Raw genomic sequence first — 21,779 nt, 5'->3', positions numbered from 1 at the left:
GTGGAAGGGCAGAAGTAGGAAAACTACTGTTGAAACTTCAGCAGAGTTACCTGGGCAGTAGGTTTTGGCTTGTGAAAAATCACACACCAGAGCAAGGCTTTGGTAATGCCAGCAAGTGACCGGAGGCTCGGAAGAGAGAGGTAAGTGCTGCGTGAGGAGATACTGCTAGCAGTGAGATAACTGCTTTTCTTGGGGGTGCTGCTCTCAGCCCTGTTTTCTGAGCTGTCTTTGTCAGTGGGAATTTTTGAGGCACAAAGTTCTTATTTTCAGGAAGAAATTGCAAATGTTCATCTTCATGACTTTCCCCTCTGGGTCAAAAAAGCAACTATGAAATTGAAGCTACTGATGCCACACAAGATAGCACTTGTTCCAATCATGGTTGAAGAAATATTTTAAGTAAATAAATTAAAATACTTCAATAAATCATACACAAACCAGGCCTAACATTTAAAACTTCTTCATTAAATCTTTTCTGTCAGTATCTTTTTCTTCATAATTTGTACATATTTTACTCTTTACAGACCTGTCATGCTCTGCATTCTTCCACTTTAGTAGTGTCTACATTTCAGTGGCAAAGGTAGCGATGTGTACTGCTTGCATTTGGTAAAGTAACTTTCTGGCAGCTGTTGGTATGAAGGACACTGTGTAGATACAGATAGCGTCGTTAATCGATGAAAGTCTCAGGCAGGGCGCTTAAGGGGATATCTAAACTGGGAATAGTTGTGCTTACAAATGACACGGGTGGCAGGGGAGTTGGGCAGTTTGTTCCTGCACAGCAGGGCTGTTTGAGATGGTTATTAATTTATTTCTGGCAATTGCCCAGCTCCTCTGTTGTCGCTGGTTTTTTCTTCCTTCTTCTTCTATTATTATTATTTTATTTGGGGAGATTAATGTGCTGGGTCGGAGCATAATCCAGCTTGGGGAGGGGAGGAAAAAAATGATGTGAATAGTCTTCCCAAGATAAATGGCAGCATTGGAAAAGGTTCACAGCCTTTGCTTGCTTGTCTGAGAGCCATCCCAAGTACTCATTAATCCTTGTCGGGAGAGAAGAAAGAGAAGGGGGCTTTATTTGCAGCTACAGTGGGAGGTTGGTAAGATCACATCTGTCAAGGGCCTGTAATGATTCAGAGCACAGATGCTTCATTTTTTAATACCTTTTCCTGGATAGCAGTACTCCTCACTTTGGTGGGTTTTTTTTTTAAGTCCTTTTTTGTCTTAGGATGTTGTTGATGGTCTCGCTGTCCCTTGACATCTGAGACTGCTGTTACCTACTGCTATGGATCTGGATTTGTTTTTTATCCTGCTCTATACTCTACATCCTTTAAGCCAACCAGGGATGAGAGCTGGTGTAACAAATTAACCAAGATCAAACTGGGATGGGAGAGCTCCAAGAGAACCACAGGATGCCACAGAAACCATCACTGGTAACCACATAGCTGAGCTCTTTCTCTGAGCCCTCACCCAGCTTACTTACAATTCTGCTCGTCTTCTTTTTCAAGTGACTTTTTTTATCCCCAGATGAGCTTGCTCTGAGTTAAAGCAGTTCTGTTGCACTGTAGACAATACCTTGAGCAAATTCTTACCAAGGTACTTACCACCTTCTGTCTTAATGTTTACCAGATTCAGCATTATTGTCTTCCTCCCCAAATGCTTGTATTGATGTTTATGCTGGAAGTCTAGCTTGTTGTTTGTGAACTGGATGGCTGTTCCTTAATCACCATAAATAGCAAGATGCTGGGGAAATAAATGTGTAGGGCAGAGCTGTAAGGTCATGGGCTTTGGTGTGGTTTTTTTTCTCCTGAAATCATAGAATCGTAGTGCTCAGGTTGGAAAAACCTTAAGATTGAGTCCAACCACAGTACTCACCAAGGGTCTCTCTGCAGCCTCTAGATCCTCATTATGCAAGACCTGATGTGGGGATTACTACATGGTCAGGGACAGAGTTCAGTGCAGCAGTGTTCGGGATAGAAGAATCTTGAATTTCCTTGCATTATCTTCCTGCTGGTAGTAGAGGATAAAGCTTGCCAATGGGGCTTTGATTGTTCTATTGTCAACTTCTGAGCAGGCTCTTCAGATGTTCCTTGTCTGGAAAGTTCAAAGGCACTTGAGATTCTAGTCATCTGTTATATTGTTTTCACTGATGCTTACGTTGTTTTTTTCATGTGATACATTGACTCTCAATGTCCTTCTCTTAAATCTCTTACTTCCTCCATACCAGTTGTGACTGAAGCAAGATTATGTTCCTGGAATGTTTTGAACACTGAATCCTTGTATGTCCTCTCAGCCTTCTCTATAGAGGAAATAATTGAGTCTTTCCTCAGACTCATTCATTCCAGATCTTTGTTTTTCTTATTGTTCTCTGATGGACTCTCTTTGGTGTTTCTTTAATGAATTGTCACCCACGTTTTACAGACCATTTCTCTATTCTGTCAAATGATTTTGGATTATGATTCTTCCTTCCAATGTATTTCTCTGATAAGCCTCAATTGCACGTTTGACAAGCCTGCTTGGTTCTATCATTAAAGTCATTAATGAAAGCAGTGTGCGTGGTATCAAATTCCACTTAGCTCAGATGCATCTTTTCATTTGGACAGTGAACATGTGAAAAACTTTGGCTCTCCCAGTCTCAAATATATGGTCATGCATTCTCAGTATGGCCCCATCACAGGAAGGGAAGCATTTAGTTAAGGTGATGTTGGTAACCATCTTGAATCCAGTACAGATTTGGAAGGAAAAATTAAAGAGGCTTCTCACTGGCAATGGAAATGAATCACAGACTGAGTTGGGCTAGAAGGGATCTTAGAGATCATCCAGTTCCAAACCCCTGCCATGGGCTGGGCTACCAGCTGCCAGACCAGGCTGCCCAGGGCTCATGCAGCCTCACCTTGAATGCCTCCAGAGATGGGGCATTCCCAGCCTCATTTTGTAGCCTGATTCAGTGCCTCACCACCCTCTGAGTAAAATATTTCTTCCCAACAACCAACCTCAGTCTCCCCTCTTTTAGCTTAAAGCCATTCCCCCTTGTTCTAGCACTATCAGACCATGTAGAAAGTCAGTCTCCCTCCCTTGTAAGCTCCTTTCTCCCCTGCAGCCTTCTCCAAGCTGAGTAAGACCAGCTCCCTCAACCTTGTTTATAGGAGCTCCAGCCCCTTGGTCATTTTTATGCCCAATTCTGGACCCACTGCAACAGCTAAAGGACCACCTGAAGCTTCACTGTATTCAGAATGTGATTTACTGAAGCATGAACTCGTGCTGTAACTGAGGAAAAACAAGTTTTTATTTAGATGTTAAAAGGCAGAAAAAGTGATTTGTCTTTTCAGTTTGAACACAGATAGCAATAGATGTTTTGGGCCCAGAAAAGGTTGACAGGAACCAAAACAATATTAATTGCTTGAATGCAAAGCATGAAGACTGTTACACCTACCCAGAGTATTCCAAGCATGAATGTGTTAAACAGAGAATATCTTTGCAGGTATCCCCACCAAGGAAAGAATGAAAATGTAGAAACATTACTGAGTTTCCCAGGTTCCAAACTAGCCTGAAGAAACAGAGATACCTACAGAGTCTGGGACTGCAATCAGGCTGGAACACAGAGAAATAGTAGTATGTGCATAGCAGAGAAAGGAAAGTAACCCAAATCAGAGTCAGATCTTGTGCCTCCACATTGGGGTTTGGGGGAGAAGGTGTTTAACCTGTGGTTAAAGATGTCCCTTCACCCCAAGAGCTGTGTTGTACCCTTCAAAGCTCAGTGCAAGTTTTAATGGCAGCTGGGCTGGCAGTCTTTTTTTTTGGTGGGGGGGTCTTGGCTCCCACCCTGCATGTTGAAGGCTGCCCATTAAAATAAGCAAATAAGATCATTTGGTTCAATGTAAAATGAATTAAAGTAAATTAAACTGCAGGAGCCATGTGGCCTGCAGCAGCCAGCATTGTTGTGTGCACGTAAATGGCAGCTTTTCATTTTCACTGCTAAGGAATGACAGCTTGAGGGGGGTGGAATTAAAAATAAGGAAATAAATAATAATAAGACATTTGCCAAAGATTTCTGGTTAGGAAATCCCAGGTGCCTGCAAGTCTCCCATCCCCTCCTCATGGTGCTGTCAGCAATCTAAGCTGATATCGTGGGGAGCGAAGAGTAACGTGGGGGTGGGGTAGAGAAGGAATAGCAGGACAAAAGAGCTGTGTAAGAACCTGAGATATATAGGGGAGAAAGGCACATACCAGGGACACTATTGTCCAACAGTGAATAAAAAAGGCCTTAAGTCAGGAGTTTCACTGCATATTCTGTACAGGTGCACAGCGCAGTTACAAGAACACCAGGGAAGCCCAGAGCCTACATGTCTATAAGGCTGGAAATTCACAAGGAAACACAGTAACATTTGTTGAAAGCATAGCATGAAATTAGTGTTTGAGTAAATACTTGTCCGTTCTGCTTGAAAGATGAATCTAGACATTGCAAATGAGTCCGGGGTCATACTAGCATTACTCATGTGAGGTTTGTTCTATGGACTGTTCAGGTTGCATCAGTGGCAAGTGTATGAACTAACACTGCTGACCCCTCTGGCATCTCTGGGAATGGTTGCTCATTCATTTTTGGTCAATTAGTTTTGTGTGTTTAATTCTATTTGGCTTTTTCCTTTATGAACCATCTCAGCAAATTTGGTTGGAAAAAAAACCATGGTCTGGGTGTGTGACAGCCATTCTTTACATAACTTTGCACTCTGACTTCGGAGCAGATTCCCTTTTCAGGTGCAGCTTAAGTTTTCTGGTGTAGGGTGGTTACAGCTCTACTGTGGAAACTGGCTTAATTCAGAGTAGCCCTGGTTCTCTTCTATATAAGAATGGAGCATGAGGATGTGTCTGTAGTTATCATGTCACAACCTGTTTGTCTCTCTGAACAGCCCTGTATAATTAAACATTTACTGCAAGGAAAATAAGCACAATGGTTAGGGTTTCCAATAGTCTGCTTTCATTTTCTATCAGAGCTCAGCACCATGAGATACCATGAGATATCAGAATTCTGGGACCCAGCCTCTCACTGGTCAGACTGACCATTCCTTAGTCACACAAATGACTTGCATGTGCAGAATTGTTAGGTTCTTTGAACACTCAGCTCCTCTTGCACACTGCATTCCTGTAGAACATCATGTAGAACAAGGTCCCATTGGATCATGGGGGAGGTGGTGCAGCTTGCTGCTGCCATAGCAGTTCCTGTAGGCTGCAGCCCCTTCCAGAGGCATATGTTAAGAGGAAAGAGGTCCCTCTTTCATCCTAGGGCTGAGTATGCATGAAACATTTAATAAGAAGCTGGTGTAGTACCTTTCTTTATCCTAGTGGAAAAGAATTATTAGCTTGGAATGTTTGTGTCCTCTAGATGCTGTTCATCAAAAACATGGAGGCGTTAAAACAAATTGCACAAGTGCTGGGAGTAGGAACGTAAGTGGTGTGGTACAAAAGATCTCCAAGTATGGTCTTCTTGTTTCTTGTCTGTGTGGTGCCAGAGTTAATCCTAATCTTCTCCAGCAGTGTGGCTAAGTTATGTCTAGACAGGCGATAGCGTATCCTCTCATTATCCTCTCCTTAAGGATCTTGGATGCTCTTGCATGGATTTTCACCAGCACCTTCCATGTCACAGCGCTGTTTACTGCTCCTTCCTTAAACTGGCAGCGCTATCTGAGATCTCAGCAGAGTCTGCTCTCCTCTGATCCAAATTGCCAGCAGGTCTCCAAGTGTTTCTAGCATCTTCCTGCCTCACTATATGTCCTAATGCTGCTGGCAGCGGAGCAAGTGAGACTTGGAGCTTCCCTTGAGTGCTAATCACAACTTACAGTTGCCTCATTGCAACTTCTCTCACTTCTTTTACATCCCGTTTTAATTCTGGGTGTAAAGCCTTCGCATGCTTCTCTCCATTTCCTTCTGTGGTAGCACATGTGTGCTTATGCAAAGCCTTATGTCAAATGAGACCCCAAAGTCAGTGCTTATAATGATAGGACAAGGGGGAATGGTTTAAAACTGAGACTGGGGAGGTATAGGTTGGATCTTAGGTAGATGTTTTTTGCTCAGAGGGTGGTGACACACTGGAACAGGTTGCCCAAGGAGGCTGTGGATGCCCCATTCAAGGCCTGCAGGCATTCAAGGCCAGGCTGGATGTGGCTCTGGGCAGCCTGGGCTGCTGGTTGGTGACCCTGCACATAGCAGGGGGTTGATCACTGTGGTCCTTTTCAACCCAGGCCATTCTAGGATTCTATGATTATGTGGGTTTCTGTGAAATAAGAGAAGTCAGTGCTTGCCTTGCTTCCAGTCATCGTTCCAAAGCAGATCTGTATAGGAGCAGTAATTGTATTCACTCTTAATGGAACACACAATTCCTCTTAATATGGATGAAAAATAGCAGAAGTTGAAGATTTCACACAAAGTGTGACAGGGAAAAACAATACTTAGCTCAGAAAACTTCAGCCTGGATAGCCAAGAAATAACAGAGCTGAAGAGCAGAAGGCAGAAAGGAGCACTGAGTGCACTCAGAGATGATGGGTGCTGCCTGCAGTGATTTCCTGCTATCTGAAGACTGTTTTGCTGCTGAAGTTGTGCCTAACAACCTTGTTTTCTAAGCTTCTGGCTCAGAAGACCACACTTATCCTCAACACGGCCCTCTGCAGAATCACTTCTATTTCCTTGGCACTTTCCCTAGCTTGGAGAAGGGCTTGTGTTGCACTGAGATGCCTGATAAGCTCTATCTGTAAACATTTACCATAGCACTATTTCTCAGTGCTGTTCTGCTGTCCTTGTGCTGCTCACCCCTCCTGTGATCACTGAGCTACCACAGAGCCTGTCCTGAGGGCTGAATGGTGATGGGAACAGGTGCAGTGCCTTGATTGGAAACCTCCCTGTGCTCTTGTGAGGGCGCTAAGCAGTCCTGGTACACCGCAAGCTGCAGGTTCCCATCACAGCAGGGAGGAATTAGTGAAGCTTTGTCAAGGGTCCAAGGTTTGTGGCTGGAAATCCTGGAGTTTTGTTGCTCATGGCACTTTTATTTCAGAGTCCTGCAGCCACTGACCCTCACATTCTGCTGTGGGCTCAGCCTCATCAGTGTCTTAGAAGCTTTGAGGGAGAACAGTTCCAGCTTTGCCTTGATTTCAGGCTTCAGAGGATGGATGCCCCAAAATCCATCTGATGCAATGGGAAAGCAAGCAGTCACCTGGCCCAGCTTGGCCTGCCAGGGAATCGAGGCTGAATGAAAGATGCTGAGCCTGGCAGGAGGATGGAGGAGATGAGCAGCTGGCAGCCTGCAGCTTGCTGGTAGCTTTCATCAGTGCTGGTTGAGCAGGGGGAGGTGGGGAAGCGTGTGTGTGAAGGGAAGGGAACGGCAGCGCAGTCATTAGCAGGCTGTGACCCTCTGTCACAAAGGCTCCAGAAATAACCGATGATGGTATGGAGGCACGAGGCAGCGTGGGGCTCTCTGTGTTAATTTAATAAATTGCTTGTGTTCAGGCCCACGCATTGTCGCCGTTACATTTTTGCTCCGTGATGCCACCTAGGATTAACGAGGAGGAGAAGGGGGTGGGGGGAGAGAAAGAAAACAGCCCAGGTCCGTTAGCAACTGCTGGTGTGACCTCACTCCCTGTCCCGGGGGGGATATGAGATCATGAGAATGCCAGAGCTCTCCGAAGGATTCGATTTGCTGGTATGGCCGCCGAGTGATCTCATCCTCCAGCCCCAGGGAAGGGCGCTGGCTGCTGCTGTCCTGCGGGGTGGTGGGGGTTCATCCCACCCCACACCTCAGTGGATGGCTGCTGACCCGAGCTGACATCACTGATGACAAAGCTGACTGGGACAGCACAGCAAAATTCCAGGGGAATTTCCCCCTCTCCCTGTTAGGATGGAATAGAAGCTGGCATTGAAGTATTTCTGTGGTCTGGATAATGTCAGTACACTTTAAGTATAGTTCTGGGCCCACAGCTTGAAGTGACCTGCTCTGCTGTCACCACCTTTCCCTCTTAGACCCTGTGGGACAGAACAGATAGCTCCTTATTGAGGCTGGGTGACCCTTACCCCTTTTTCTACCTTAAAGTCCTCAGGAAATTTTGCCTTGCTGCATTTGTGGCATTCAATCTGATCTCGGGATGAAGTTTGCTTTAGCACCTGCAGGCACAACTCAGCCTTCCCCTTATGGCTATAGGTGATGATGGTGTCACCTTGCTTTTAAATCTCTGCACCTTCAGCAGATGTATGGCTTGAAAAAGACCTGTCTTGTATTCCTCTTATTACTGATAGTATCCACATTTTATGTCCATGAAGCCTGTAAGCCTTAACCCCTACTGCTAACATGCTGTACAGATATGCAAGAAGGTATACACCCATAACCTGCTCTAAAAGCTTCAGATTCATAAACGTAAAATAACAGTTGGATAAGTCAAAGAGTGAGAGAAACACTAAGAAACACTGCAGTTATCCTTTGTAGGCACTGGGTTAAGTGGCCACAAAGATAACTCTATCTCACGAGTCCTTGCATAGGGTGACAATCTGCATAGGTGAACACAGGTCCTGTATGCTTCAAGCCTTGCACCTCTTAAATGTTCTTCTTTGGATTTCCTGATACTGATCACCTATCTTCCTTTTTTACAGGGGAAGTTTTATTTGGTTATTGAAGAGCTGAGCCAGTTGTTCCGATCCCTCGTCCCCATCCAGCTGTGGTACAAATACATCATGGGAGACGACCCATCCAGCAGCTATTTCCTAGGAGGGATCCTGATCATCCTGTACAGCCTCTGCAAGGTGAGCAGCGCCTCGATAATGAGCAAGAACAGAGCCAGAAGCACAGCTGGGGGGGAGAAATACACCTCTAGGTGTTGCCATCTCTAGGCAGGAAAGGAAGCTGCAGCAGCTGGGGACGGCCCTGTGCTTCACTGCCAAAACGTTCTGCTTCAGCACTGCATGGGCATCGGTGAGCTGGAGGGAGATGTGTGGCTGCTCAGGCAATGTTGCATCAGGCTGATGAAGTCATTGCTGCTCTCTAATAGTCTCTATTCTGTGAAGGCTAGCAGAGAATGACAGCGGAGCCGTGGGAGGCCACTATCAGAAGAGAGCTTTACTGTCTCCAGGCTTGTAGATTCAGCACTACAAGAGATTGCTGCAGTTAAATGGTTCTCTCTGTCTTGTGAGAGAGGGCAGGTATTCTGTCATTCACTGCTGTTATTCACTGAGTGCAGCAGACAGATTAAAGTACTTCCAGGTCCTGCCTGGATAAACAGGCAGTTCTGGCTCCGTTCTAGGCTCTGAGACAAGTCGAGGGTCTCAGTGACGGACAAATGCAACTGATGTTTGCTCAAAAATAACAGGGCATAGAGCCTGCCTATACAATTGTAAGTGAATGGGTGTGACTTTATGTAGGCTTGTCACAGACCTGAGGTCTGGAAGTAGCTGTAAGTCTCATTATATCAGTGCAGGGCAGCAGCTGAAGCAAACAGATGCGCTGTTATCCATTCCCCTGAGAAGGTGCAAGTCAGTCTGAAGAACTGAGAGGAAAGTCTGAACCTAAAGAGCTGAGAGCTGGTGGGTTGCTGACCAACGTAACAATCAAACAATGGGTCTTAATCCGAGATGTGCCTGCAGCTGCAACTACGTGTAATACAGGAGTGGGACATACAGCCCCTGCTGCCAGGGCAGGCAGAGGAGGTTATGGGAATCTGTTGTGTCCAAGTCAAGGCAGCATCCTGCCAGAGTAAGGGACACGTGATGTCCATGTGATGGACAGAGATGTCACTGTGTGAATCACCCCTGGGGATCCCCTTGCAAGGCTTTCTGGCCTTGCGGGGGTCGGGTAGACAGATCACAACACAGGGACAGACTTCAAGTGATCTGTCTGGCATCTCTGCTTGTGCAAGGGAAGGGACACCTGCAGAAGGGACGCTGTCCTGCACTTCTACATGCCATTTCTCTCATCTAGACACAATTCGTTGTCCAAGAGCATTGGGGCCCACCTGCTCCTGCAAGAAGGGGAGCCAAGCAGAACACAGGTGGAGGAACAAGGGCCTGTGTGTCCCAATTCAGTGTGTGGCAGCAGCTCAGTGCATCACATTTGGCCAGGTTAGGAGTAGACCTGTGCCTATTGGAGACTATGGTTGGAAATGAGAGAGAAGAGCAGGAGTAGTGGGAGCACACTCCCAATGCAGGTCATGTAATACTAGGTACACACATCCCATTTACTATCACAAGAGCTTTAGATCTTATTCCTTGCCTGAGATGCTGAAAATATGCCCAAAGGAGTTCACATTAGCAAAGCCACAAACCACATTAGAAAAACCACAGAAGCCAATTTGGCACTCAGACCCTCTGTACGTCTGGCAAAAGGCCAGGGCTTGGCTGGGGCTGCGTCCCCTTTGCCCACACAGTGGGAGCTGTCTGGGTGCTCTGACCAGACCGTGTCAATGGAAACCTCTGATTTTTGTTTGTAAATAAAGGCAATGAGCTCTTACAGTTCCCTATCCTGAACAGAAGCACCAAATGAGGGTAGGAGTGATGCTAGAGGGAACAAATGACCATGTGGTATGACAGTGTTTGCTTTGAATTCTGTCTCAGGCATGTACTCTTCAAACTAGCAATGCTACAGCTGCTCTTCTATTGACCAAAGAGAGCCCTCGTTGGCTGTGAACCCGATTTGCAGTCCACCTGCTAGAAGGATGATGGGTGCAACATAGGCTTCAGTGCATGGGATGTGAAAATGACTTGCAGGTCATGCATCTTTTGGGGGTACAGGAAACTGGAGGAAAAGTAAAGGAGGGGAAACAGGCTGATGTCAGAGCCAGAACAACGGCATTCAAAGTCATGTTACAAGCAAAGCAACCTGAAAAGGCTGTGGGCTGTGCTGTGGGAGGGAGCTGATCCCCATCCTTGTTAGAGGAGAAAAAATGTGTAGCAGTCGGCAGCCTCAAGTGCTATGTGCTGACTGGAAGCATTACTGGAAGGACCCTGGGAGCTCTTTACATGCTGACTGGAAGCATTATTGGTGCTTTCATTTGATTCCACGTCTATTGCACGATGATCTCATTGGCATTCCCTGCAGTGAGCCCACTTAATCATGCTCAGAAGAAAGCCAAGCCCAGGCATTTTGGTGCCTCTGTGCTGCGAATCCGATGCCACTCTGCACCTTCTGCATCCCTGCCCTCCGAGCTGCTCCTCACCCAGGTTAGAAATGCAAGGCTCCTGTTGTGACATCTGGACTTTCTCCCAGCTAATGCAGAACTGTTCTCTGCCCAATTATTTCTTCTTATCTAGTTCATAGAGCCCTGCCAGCAGGTAGGGAAGATGGAAAATCAGATTAGGTTTTCCCTTTTAGTAGTAGTGCTGTGTCTTCACTTGCCAGTGTCTCCTCTCTTGCTGAGCCCTATATGTTTGTAGGGAGCTTATCATCCATCCTTTCTCCCACTGCTGTACTTCTTTGCCAAGCTGATAATATCTAAATCTTTCAGTCTCTCCTCAGAAATCATTTTCTGCAGCATTACTTTCTGTCCTTTTCTGAACTGTGGGTGCTGGGAACTGATTCCCTTCCTGGCGTTTAAGGTTTCTTAAGGAGAATGGAAGCAAGCCAGCATCAGTCCTGCTTCTCATTCCTCAGGCCTTCCTTCTCTTGGTGGTATTTAATCACTGCACCCCTCTCCAGCTGGACAGGCAATTCCCACTCCTTCCCTCCTAACACCAGCTGGGCCCTGCAGTCCAGAGCTGTGTGGCAGAGCCTTGCAGCCCTGGAAATCCTCTTTTATGCACAGGCTGTTTTCAGCCCTTCCACATTCCCCTCCATCTCCTCAGTATTTAGGATGGGAAAGGGTCTGTATTAGAGTGGGCACATTATCCTACTGCAACGCTCTGATTTCTGGTCCTCTTTCTGCCCTGCAAAGTCCCTGAGCTGTGGCCCATTGCTGCGCTGTTGGTTTTCATTTAATGCATTTCCTGATCTCCATGAAACGTTTTCAGCACCGTTGTTGCTTCAGATCTTTGCTCCCTCCAAGGATCCATTTGCAGAAACTCTGCTACACGTTTCCTGAGTCTCTCATGTCATGTATATGCCCATGTCTACTTGCTACTAAATGTCTTTGTTGCAGTCTTTTGACATCTGTGGCCGTGTGGGAAGTGTCCGGAAAGCACTGAAGGTCCTTTGTACCCCACAGGTAAGAGATGGTGTGTTTCATTGGTGGAGCTTTCTTTCTGATGAGTGACAGAGTTGAAAATAGCTCAGTGTATCAGAACTGCAGAATCAAAATAGCGCATTGTCCAGGGCTGGGTAAACCAGCATCCCTCATCAGGAGGCTGGGAGCCTGTTCTGATATCTGCCCTGGTCCTGTTTGTGACAGACAGTAGGAGAAGCAACATTTACCTTCCAAATCCCGAAAAGGAGAAGTGGGGCACTCCTGGGTGCTGCTGTTACCCTTCTTCTGTTGTCTGACTTGCCTCCCACCATCTAAACACCTCTGCAAATGATGCTGAATTAATCCTTTTAGCTCCCTGTTGAGCTCATTATATTTCATTATCATTACTCCACAAGTGGAAATGCTAAAAGCTGGAGTCGGCTCGAGGGGGAGACAAGGCAGAACACGGCATGCCAGACGGGCCAGGTTCTGCATGCTGCTTCCCAATCCTCTCTTCCCCACACACAGTGGGGTAGCATCCCTTTCTTTCCCATATCATGCATGAAATCTGAGTGTGAAAAGCAGTGCTTGTATTCTCCAGCACAAACCAGATTATCTTCAAACCTTTTGACAGTGGTGTTGTATTTTTTCCCCCCACTCTTCCTAACAGACCTACGGGGCCCGTGCCACCAGCCAGCAGTGCAGTGAGGCAGGGGACATCTGTGCCATCTGCCAAGCAGAGTTCAGGGAACCTTTGATCCTTATGTGCCAGGTAAGACCCCAAGCTTCTCACATTGCCTTCCACTGCTGGCATTTCCACAGCTAGGAAGAGGGCACAGCCAGCCTAGATAATTCTGACAGCTCTTGCCAGGCCCTATTGGATACAGGATATCCATTGTATATATATATATTGGATATGTGATATGCGTTGGATGTAGGATATCCTATTTGATATATTCCCTTCTGGGTAGCTAGTGATTCACGATACCTGAGCCATATGAACTCCACTCCACAGGGTCTGATTACAGCTCTTGATATGGAAAAGATCAGCCCTGCAGTCCCAGGACTCCTCTCTGGCAGTCCAGACCTTGGATATGGAATGCAAGATGTTTTTATCTGGCCCTTGGAGAGATGGCAAGCCAATAAGCCCACTGAACTGCTGACAACTTAGCAAGAAATTGGGGCTGTGGAAGCTACTGATCAGGACTGGGAGCTGTGAGCAGAAAGGGCTGCTAGTTGGCTTCTCCCTCCACATGAACCTAAATAGTTTGCTGCTCCACAGCCGTGCTGTGGGTGCACACACGTAGGGATGAGCACAGACCTGCTGCCTGTGTAGTGACAGTGCCCTTTTGTCTCCACAGCACGTGTTTTGTGAAGAATGCCTCTGCCTCTGGTTTGACAGGGAGAAGACCTGTCCCCTTTGCCGTTCTGTCACAGTAGAAACCCTGCGTTGCTGGAAGGATGGCACCACCTCTGCTCATTTCCAGGTGTATTAAAGCCAACGCATATCACCCAACAGAATGACCTGCATGGAGAGAAGGAAGACCAGAACATCCTCTGATCCCATGCTGCTATTTAGTCACCTGCTTGTTCTCCCAGCACTCTCACTCCAACAACTGGTAGAACATCAATTGTTGGTAGCCAGAAAAGTCATCCTCCAAGGCAAGGGAGAAAGGGAGATGTGCTTCTGTTGTGGTGACCTCCATGGCCAAGAACTCCAAGAACTTTCCTTGCACTTACGTGGTTAGAAACTGATTGGTGTGTCTCCTTTTTCCTGCCCTTCTAGGAGAGGTAAACATAGCACATAGCAGGAGGGTGCACCACCACTCCCCACTGCATGTGTGTGACCTGCTACAATGGAAAAAAGCCATCGTTCTCTGGCTGTAACTTCCTTGAGTTGTAACCTCATAGTGTTTCACAGTCGCTGTTACATGACTGTTGAGAACTCTTCCAAACCACTCTTTAGAGCCACGTTCCCAAAGACTCTTTTGGGGGTTGGAGTTGCGTCCCAGCGGCTGTTTCTGTGACTGATTGACAAACTGTGCGTGCTGTGTTGCCATCCTCCTGACACCTCCAGGAGCTCCGTGCTGGCGGAGCTGGAGCTGTTCCTTTCTTTCTTTGGGGATGCTTTTCCTTTTTAGTTTACATGAGGGGCTTTCTGATTTCCTGACAGATGGGGAGAGCCATACGAGGCAAAGAAAGGATAAAGTCAGGTTTGGTTTGAATTTAAGGTGCTAGCCAGGCCAGCCTCAAACAAGTGAAGGTGCACCACGCTCCCGCAGCACTGTGATAGAGCACTGCTCACTGCTTGGCATTCCAACCCACCTGGTCCAAAAGCACTGTGCAGCCCAGAGCCTGGGTAGCACTGTTGCTAGCAGAAGGGCTGGGGCATGGGATACAGGGCATGGGATACACCTGCAGCAGAGCTTGGCTGCAGTGAGATTTACTGGCTGGAAGCTGGGATTGTACAGGAGCAGCTGCATTGCTCCAAGAGCAAGCCTGGTTCATATCCAAGCTGGACTGCCCACCTGAGAGGTGCAGGTTCATTCTAGCAGCTCCGCTTCAGAAAAAGCTCTTTAAGGAGCTGCCCTGCGCTGTGAACAGAATTAGCACTCTTCGTGTCTGAGGAAGAGGAGATTGCTGCAGTTTCCATCTCTGCTGAGTGTGCTGCAGGAGCACTTGCATGCAAATGGAGCTGCTGCTGTTCTTTTGCCGGAGCTTTCTCCTTCATTGCACAACCTCTGCTTTGTGCTCTTTGCCCACAGAAGGTGTCTCATTAGGCTTTGTGGCATCTTCTGTGCTCATTGCTATGGAAATGGCCGTAAGGTTACAATCCCACTTGAGTGGATAATCAGGAAGAGCTGTACCTGGGGGACATGAGCCTCTGCGAGGGCACTGAGTGCCGCCTTCCCCTCCTGCTGCGAAACTCCACAGGGAGAAGAATTAAAGCAAACAGCAGCTAATGGTAACGGGATTAAGGCTCAACATGCTGTTGAAAATAATGGTTAAGTATGGCTGGAGGAGAAAGGAGAGGCAGAGCGTGAGCAGGGATACAGCCCGCATCTGCTTTGAGATACAGGGAGGAGGAACAGCTGTACTTTTTGTAACAACGCACTTTGATTCATATCAATGGACGCCATGAAAGTGGAAAACCAAGGCAAGTTGTCCAGTGGCTATCTCCAATGGGAACAGACTGTCTGGGATGGGGAGCTCTGGAGGGAAGCAAGCAAAGCTCTCAGTGCAACAGCCCAGTGTATGCCTGCAAAATGGGAACCACGGACCATAGGGATGGGATGATTCCTGTTCTAATGACAGCTCATGGATTCTCTCAAACTTTAGAGCAGAAATAAAAACCAGAGCCTTTTTTTTTTTTTTTTTTGCCACTGAACAGTAGTTTTTCTTCTTTTTTTTTTTTTTTAATAAAGTCATTATAAATATGTACAAAGAGTCTCAGCATATGAAATTCCTTTTACAAAAGAGAGAAGCCGCATCCAACTACAAACAGGAGACTTTGTGAATCTGTATCAACAGCAAACGTACCCTTTGCTCTTGCTTTTCTGAGGGTGGAAACTTGCACAGTGCCTCTGCAAGAGCTTACATCTGAGTCGTGCTAAACCAGACCTGTGCGAGGAACTGTGTACTCAGTGCATCTCATTTATTTTGCTGTGTTAGAAATGAGTCCAGGAGCAGAACGGACACTCGTCCCAAGGATAGAAGCTAAAAGGGAGATTTCTTTTGCTAAACTGGAATGATTGGAAAGGCCACGCCATGAACGTCCCCAGACACAGCGCCCAGTGCAGTTGAGTGGCAGCTGTAGCTACTAATGGGAGGAGACCAACAGTTCCAGGCCCAGACAGCATCAGTGTCTGTCGAGCTCCAAAGTCACATTCTGTAAACACTGAAAACTTTGGGAAATTGAAGTACTGAAAGAAGAGCCACGTTTGGGAGTGTGACGGCTTTTGGAGCCGTAGGTAGTTCGCTATATATAACTCAGCCTTCTGTTGAGATTGGGACAGCTGTCTTAAAACAATGTGTAAGAAAATTAAAGATTCATACGATGGGAGCCGTGTTATGCTGTCTGACCATAGCAGTGATACAGCGTACAGAAGGGAACGATCTCCTTTGGGCTCCAAGGCAGGATGCTGCACGAGGGCAGAGCACCCTCTGTGCTAACATGGCAGGGACAAGCCTGGCTGCTCAGTGCCTGCGGACGCAGCAACCAGCTGACAGCAGATGTTTCCAATCACTTTCAGCAGAAAGAGTGCTGCTCCTGCTTCTGCGGCGCAGTTAAGCCTCATATAATTTTAGCACGATATGGAAACAAAACGACTTCGCAGATCAGATTAAGCTGATTTAACAAGTGTTTCTGATTTAAGAAAATTGCTTGAGTAATGGGCTTAGCTAAATTGGGATAATTTCTGCATGCCAACATGCACTGAAACAGAAGCAGGATGGGTTTCTCGCTCCTGTGGCTGTTAGCTCACTGATGGCTGATCTGCTCTGCATTGCTATGGAGCGGTATTTGTCCCAGGCACGAGGCAGCAGGCACTGCCGTCCTGCACCATGCCAGAGGTTGAACTCCCATTCCCTATTTCCTTACCTACCTACAGTAATTATCAGAAGGAATCTGGATGAGCTCAATTCTGTCCTGGGTGTAACACAGCCATCTGCAAGCAGAATTCATTCGGCCAAGTGACTTTACCAGGCGGGGAGGGCAGCTGACGAGCAGTGTGCGCTGCACCACTGTTTTAACTTGAACTATGAAATCCTGCTATGTGATGGGAGCTGCCTCGGTGGAGTGCAGCTTTAAAAATTAATAAAGACTTTTCTCACAGCCACATTATGCGGCGTTCTATATAGACTATGATCTCATAACCTCCTCCTCCTCTGGCTTCGCACGTGCCGGCTGCTGAAACCCAAGCTGAGGGCTTTTTTTTTGTTGTTCATTTAGAGAGCACAACCCAGTACTCGCGGAGGCACAACTGCGGAGCTAATCAAAATCAATGACTTCTTGGCTGCTGTAAGAAATAAAAAGACAAAGAGAGGAGAGGAGTGAGTGGGAGAGAGAGAGGAACTGTGCTGGTTTCCTTCCCATCAGTAGCAGCTCACGCAGCCGCTGCGATGCGGCACGAAGGGCACTAGGGGAGCATACAGCGTGCTTTCTTGTCCAGTATAAACATCAACCAGGTTGAGCAGATATTTTTAAAAGGATAAAAACACCCCTTTTCAAAAAACAGAGGCATTCCAGGATAGCAATTATAGCAGAAAACGTAAGGCTTTGACAAATAGATACCCTCCAGTAAGTAATGCGGTTTCTGTACAGTGAGTGCTGGCTATAAAGTGCTGGGAGGCTGTTCTCTGGCAAAGCTTGCTTGACCAGCAACTAATAGATCCAAGTCTCCAAAAGTTAACCCTTGGCTCGCCCTGAACGCCCCATTCAGAACTACAAAAGTGAAGTCAATCAGGATGAAAACAGGACCGGGTTCCATTCCTGCTCTCACGTACACTTGGGAAGCACCACGGGTTTGGCTGCTGTCCCATGAGGGTAACAACAGGCACCGCATCCTCAGCCATTGGGGCTGAGTGCTGGGAACAACCAGGGAAGAGATCCCCTGGGAAATCCACTTTGTTTCTATTGGTTTGCTTGTGGTTTGGTTTGTTTGCTCTGCAGAAAAGCCCGTCCGTGGTGAGTTGGTACTGAGGAACACGAGGCAGTCCCTGTTTGGTGAGGCTTCCCCAGAGTGTACGGCAGTACATTTACCATAGTAATGCTACGGTAAGAACAGAACTATCTCCTTCCTTTGCTGTGCTGTAATGTTTCAGGGGAATTGCCACCTGGGAGGAATGCTACACGTCTCCAGGCTGCAGGCCTGGAAAGCCAGCAAGGCAGAGAAACCAACGCGGTGCAAACTGTTTGCACGGGAGAGAGAAGGGAAAAGGTAATAATGCATATTCTGGGTCAGAAGTTTATTATAAACATTCAGATCTCAGGAGCTAGTAAGAACTGTTAAGGGTGAGGGATGTGGGAGAGCCCTCTCTCTTGCACTGAGATGTGTAGCCAGCTCCCCTGGCTTTTTTTGCAGGAAACTGTATTTTTTTAGGCTGTACCTAATCCAGCAGTCACTAATCCTTGCAGCACTGCTGAAATCAGCTGGGGCTCCTCCTTTTGCTAGAAGAATTCTTACTTAGATCAGTAGGTGACTGAGCCGGGCAGGGATGCAGGACACATCGGGCCACAAGTGGCAGAACAGTGTTTGATTGGTGACTCATCCCTGCGGCTCTGAGGCCGTCCACACTCTATCCACAGACAAAATACACGTAGCTACATGATCCCTCCCACCACTGCACATGATAGAAAGTAGGGCAAGGTTACGCATCAGGAACAATCTATGTTTTCAGCATAGCCCTTCTGCTGTTTGGGAACTGACTCGGATCAACGCTCCCCATGAATTCGTCTGCAGGTGCCCAAAACACATCGGTGAATATTTGATAAAGAGACAATTTACCTTTTGGATCACTTAGAAACATTTCTCCTGCAGTAGTGACAATCAGGAAGTTTAAGTGGGACAGAGCAGTTTGCTCCTCGATTGGATGCAGGTTAGGAAGTGTCGTTAAAAAACAAGGAACTTCCTTTAAAAACGGAATGCTTCACATCCCTGCATGCCTTTGGAAGTTCCCCCTGCCACGCAGAGGTCAGTTTTGTGCTGCAAATGTCTGGAGCTGGGAAAAATGTTTCTAAAATGATGTGCATAAGAATTAGAGTCTCTTGCTGAGCCTAGATGGAACTCTTTGCCCTGGATCACAGGAGGCGATACTATTTACACCCCCATCCAGGGGGTTCTGCAGTAGCAGACTTTGATGCGGACACAGCTGTGACGGGAGCTGGTGTGTCCCTGCCACCTCAGTGAACGCTGCTTCCCAAGCTCAGAACCGTGCAAAGAAAAAGAGCTGCCCCAAAGAAAATGAGTTGTATAAAGTTCTGAGCTGGATGGTTTGTTCTGTCTGAAGTTTATGCAGAGGCTGAAGAAAAGAAAAATAAAATAGCACCTTCTCAACAAGTAGTAATTTTTTTTTGCTCTTTTGTGTATAAATATCAATAACCAAAATAGATTTCTCCTTGTCCCATGTTTCAGAACATCCTCTTGGGGAAACTGTAGCACCACAGAGAGGCAATCTAGCCCCGGACAAATAGTAAATGTAGCACCAGAGAAACAAAAACCATAAGAAAAGCTTATCTCACCTGGTGCTATAGCGCTTAATATATACACACACAAACTGTCTGCTGTCCGAGCTGCTAAGCACCTCTTCCCCCACCACCACGGTTACAACATGCCCACATTGCAGCAGGTATTATTTAACTCCAGATGTGTATCTATTTTCTCTTGCTTGCTGCATTGAAAGGGACACGGATGCCACCATAGACAAGGTGCACAGGAGACAGCGCTAGCATTACAGCAGGGACATCACTAATCTTTTGACTCAGACTGCAGGAGCACAAATGCTCATACCACCATCATCTACAAGGAATGTTGCTTACGTTCTCAACAAGGCATGCACGTTTTAACGTATGCATACAGGAGGGTTTACATTCTTCTATATATAAGCATGTATGTGTCTCTGTTTTGCGGCTGGGCCCTTGAACAGCTCCTTCGGTGCAAATCCTTCTTCACGTTGCCCAAAGCACTTCCAACATCTTCCACTTCTTTCTTTATCTCCACTCTTCACAGCTGCTGCTCAGGCTCTGGATTCCCTGTAGGAAGAGGGGAAACAATTTTCTCCAAGGGCACAGGGTTTTTCTCCAGCCTAAGAAAGCAAAAGAATTGTGTTTGGTTTTAATTATATTGATGCATTGCTTACAATAAAAGCTCCTTTAAAATTTATGCTTGAACCCTCCTGCTAAATTTACCGACTGGAAGAGGTATATAATTTATGGGGAAGATGGTTTTGTGGTTCAACACAAGAGGTGATTCTGTTATCCCTGCGCCGTGCGGGGCTCGAGCTGCGCTCCCACTTTGTGAGGCTTCCTTTGGATGCTCCATCTTCTCTTCCATTGTGCTAACAACACTGAGAGCTTTTAGGGAAGCCGTTCATTTTGCCACAGGTTGGCAGTGGGGTGCACTGCGCATCACCAGAGACCGGCAGAACTCACTCCTGGTTCTGCCACTGATTAGATTTGAGGCCTCGGGCAAACCACCTCCTTCAGCTGCTGCTGGAAAATGAGGGCAGTAATAACTTATTTGCCTCACAGGTGGGCTGCAAGCCTTAATTAATAAAGTGCTCAGAGAAAGGCACCCATCTAAGTGCAAATTAGCAGGAGAGGTGCCCAAGGGGCATCTGCTCTGACATTGCCATTTCCCGCACCGATACCCAGGTCTGTCGGTGCCAGCCTTCGCTGGGGCACATCCCAACATTCAGGCTGCAGATCCCACAGCAAGGAGCAATCTTACAGCAACCTCAGCGGAGAAATCTCGGCTGGCCTTCAGGATGAGGTGATTTCACCCGGGCGGGAGGAGGGAGGGGGAGCAGCTGACTCTGCAACTGCATCAGCTATGAAGTCAGAGTGTAATTAGGACTGCAAACAGCTTTGGGGAGCATTCGGATCGCATTACTCCGGTGTAAACCCAGACTTGCTTCCCTGCCTCCTGTGGTTCTGCTCTGCTTGTGCTGCTGCCAAGGTTACGACGGTCCAGCAGCACTGCCTCTGCCATTACCTGAGGTGGGTAGGAGGGTGGAAGGCACTGCCTACAGCCCTGGTCAGCCCCGTGCCACTGCTGCCTGCCTGCTCCATCCCACCTGCTGCCGGCTGCCCAGTCACTGTGTGCACAGGATGCAGCGAGCACAGCCTCCCCTCCTCTGTTTATGTTTTCGAGGAATCCAAAGCAGCAGCGCAAATAGCTCGAAGGACTGACGCCAGAATGAATCACTGAGACGTGAAGCACATTTTCACTCGTCCTGCTGAGATCAGTGCTACCAGCGAGCCGCACTGTTCCAACAGCTTCCCTATCTGCATGTACACAGACCTGCACACACACACACACCTGAAGTGCCCCGCCACATGCAGCCCGATGCAACGTCCCAAGGAGGGGCTTCCCAGCTCCTACACTTCTCACACACATCGACTTTATAGAGAAGCCTTTAAAACACACCAGGTCCACCAATGGGACAGCACGGCTGTAGGGTCCTGAGCCCTCTGGTTGCAAGCCAGAAACGTCAGTGCTTACACACACTGAGGTATTTACTCGAGTTACCTTTGAGTAAAGACTTCAGCATTTCATTCAACAGTTTCTCCCAAGCAAAACCACCCAGCCTGCATTTATTGTTTCTCCTGGAGCAGCACTCCCAAACACCAGCCCTGATCTCTTGCCCTGCTCTGCCCTACTCAGCCCACTACAGATCCTCTGCGGTGTCATTATGTTTTACAGACTGCCTCTCTGTGTCACTTAACATACAGAAAATCTTTAAAAACCCGTAAAAGTTGATAAATCCTGCAACATTCTGAACTGCGGGTGATAAATCCGCTGTGGGGCAGGCAGGGAGCTCAGCTCCATGTTCACGTGTCTCACTTCAGTGTTTGAGAGATTAAATGGCTCTTTGGTTTTGCCTCAGCCTCATGCGGAAAGGTGAATTTCACAGAAAGAATAAAAGAGAGCCCCAGAATCCTGG

The 21,779-nt window shown here is 47.2% G+C and overlaps 1 protein-coding gene across 2 annotated transcripts in view; it reads left to right on the top strand.

The window, feature by feature from the left end:
* Window positions 1-19,996, top strand: part of RNFT2 (ring finger protein, transmembrane 2) — a 28,218-nt gene extending 8,222 nt beyond the window's left edge. For both annotated transcript variants that reach the window (XM_015878207.2, XM_015878208.2), the window contains exons 7-10: window positions 8,620-8,769; window positions 12,093-12,158; window positions 12,787-12,888; window positions 13,478-19,996. In XM_015878207.2, coding sequence (XP_015733693.1) covers window positions 8,620-8,769; window positions 12,093-12,158; window positions 12,787-12,888; window positions 13,478-13,612 — 453 coding nt within the window. In that variant the 3' untranslated portion in view covers window positions 13,613-19,996. The remainder of the gene's footprint in view (window positions 1-8,619; window positions 8,770-12,092; window positions 12,159-12,786; window positions 12,889-13,477) is intronic.
* Window positions 19,997-21,779: the final 1,783 nt, after the last annotated feature.

The sequence above is a fragment of the Coturnix japonica genome, chromosome 15 (assembly GCF_001577835.2).
Source record: "Coturnix japonica isolate 7356 chromosome 15, Coturnix japonica 2.1, whole genome shotgun sequence".
NCBI classification, from domain to species: Eukaryota; Metazoa; Chordata; class Aves; order Galliformes; family Phasianidae; genus Coturnix; species Coturnix japonica.
This window is presented reverse-complemented; position numbering and strand designations above follow the sequence as displayed.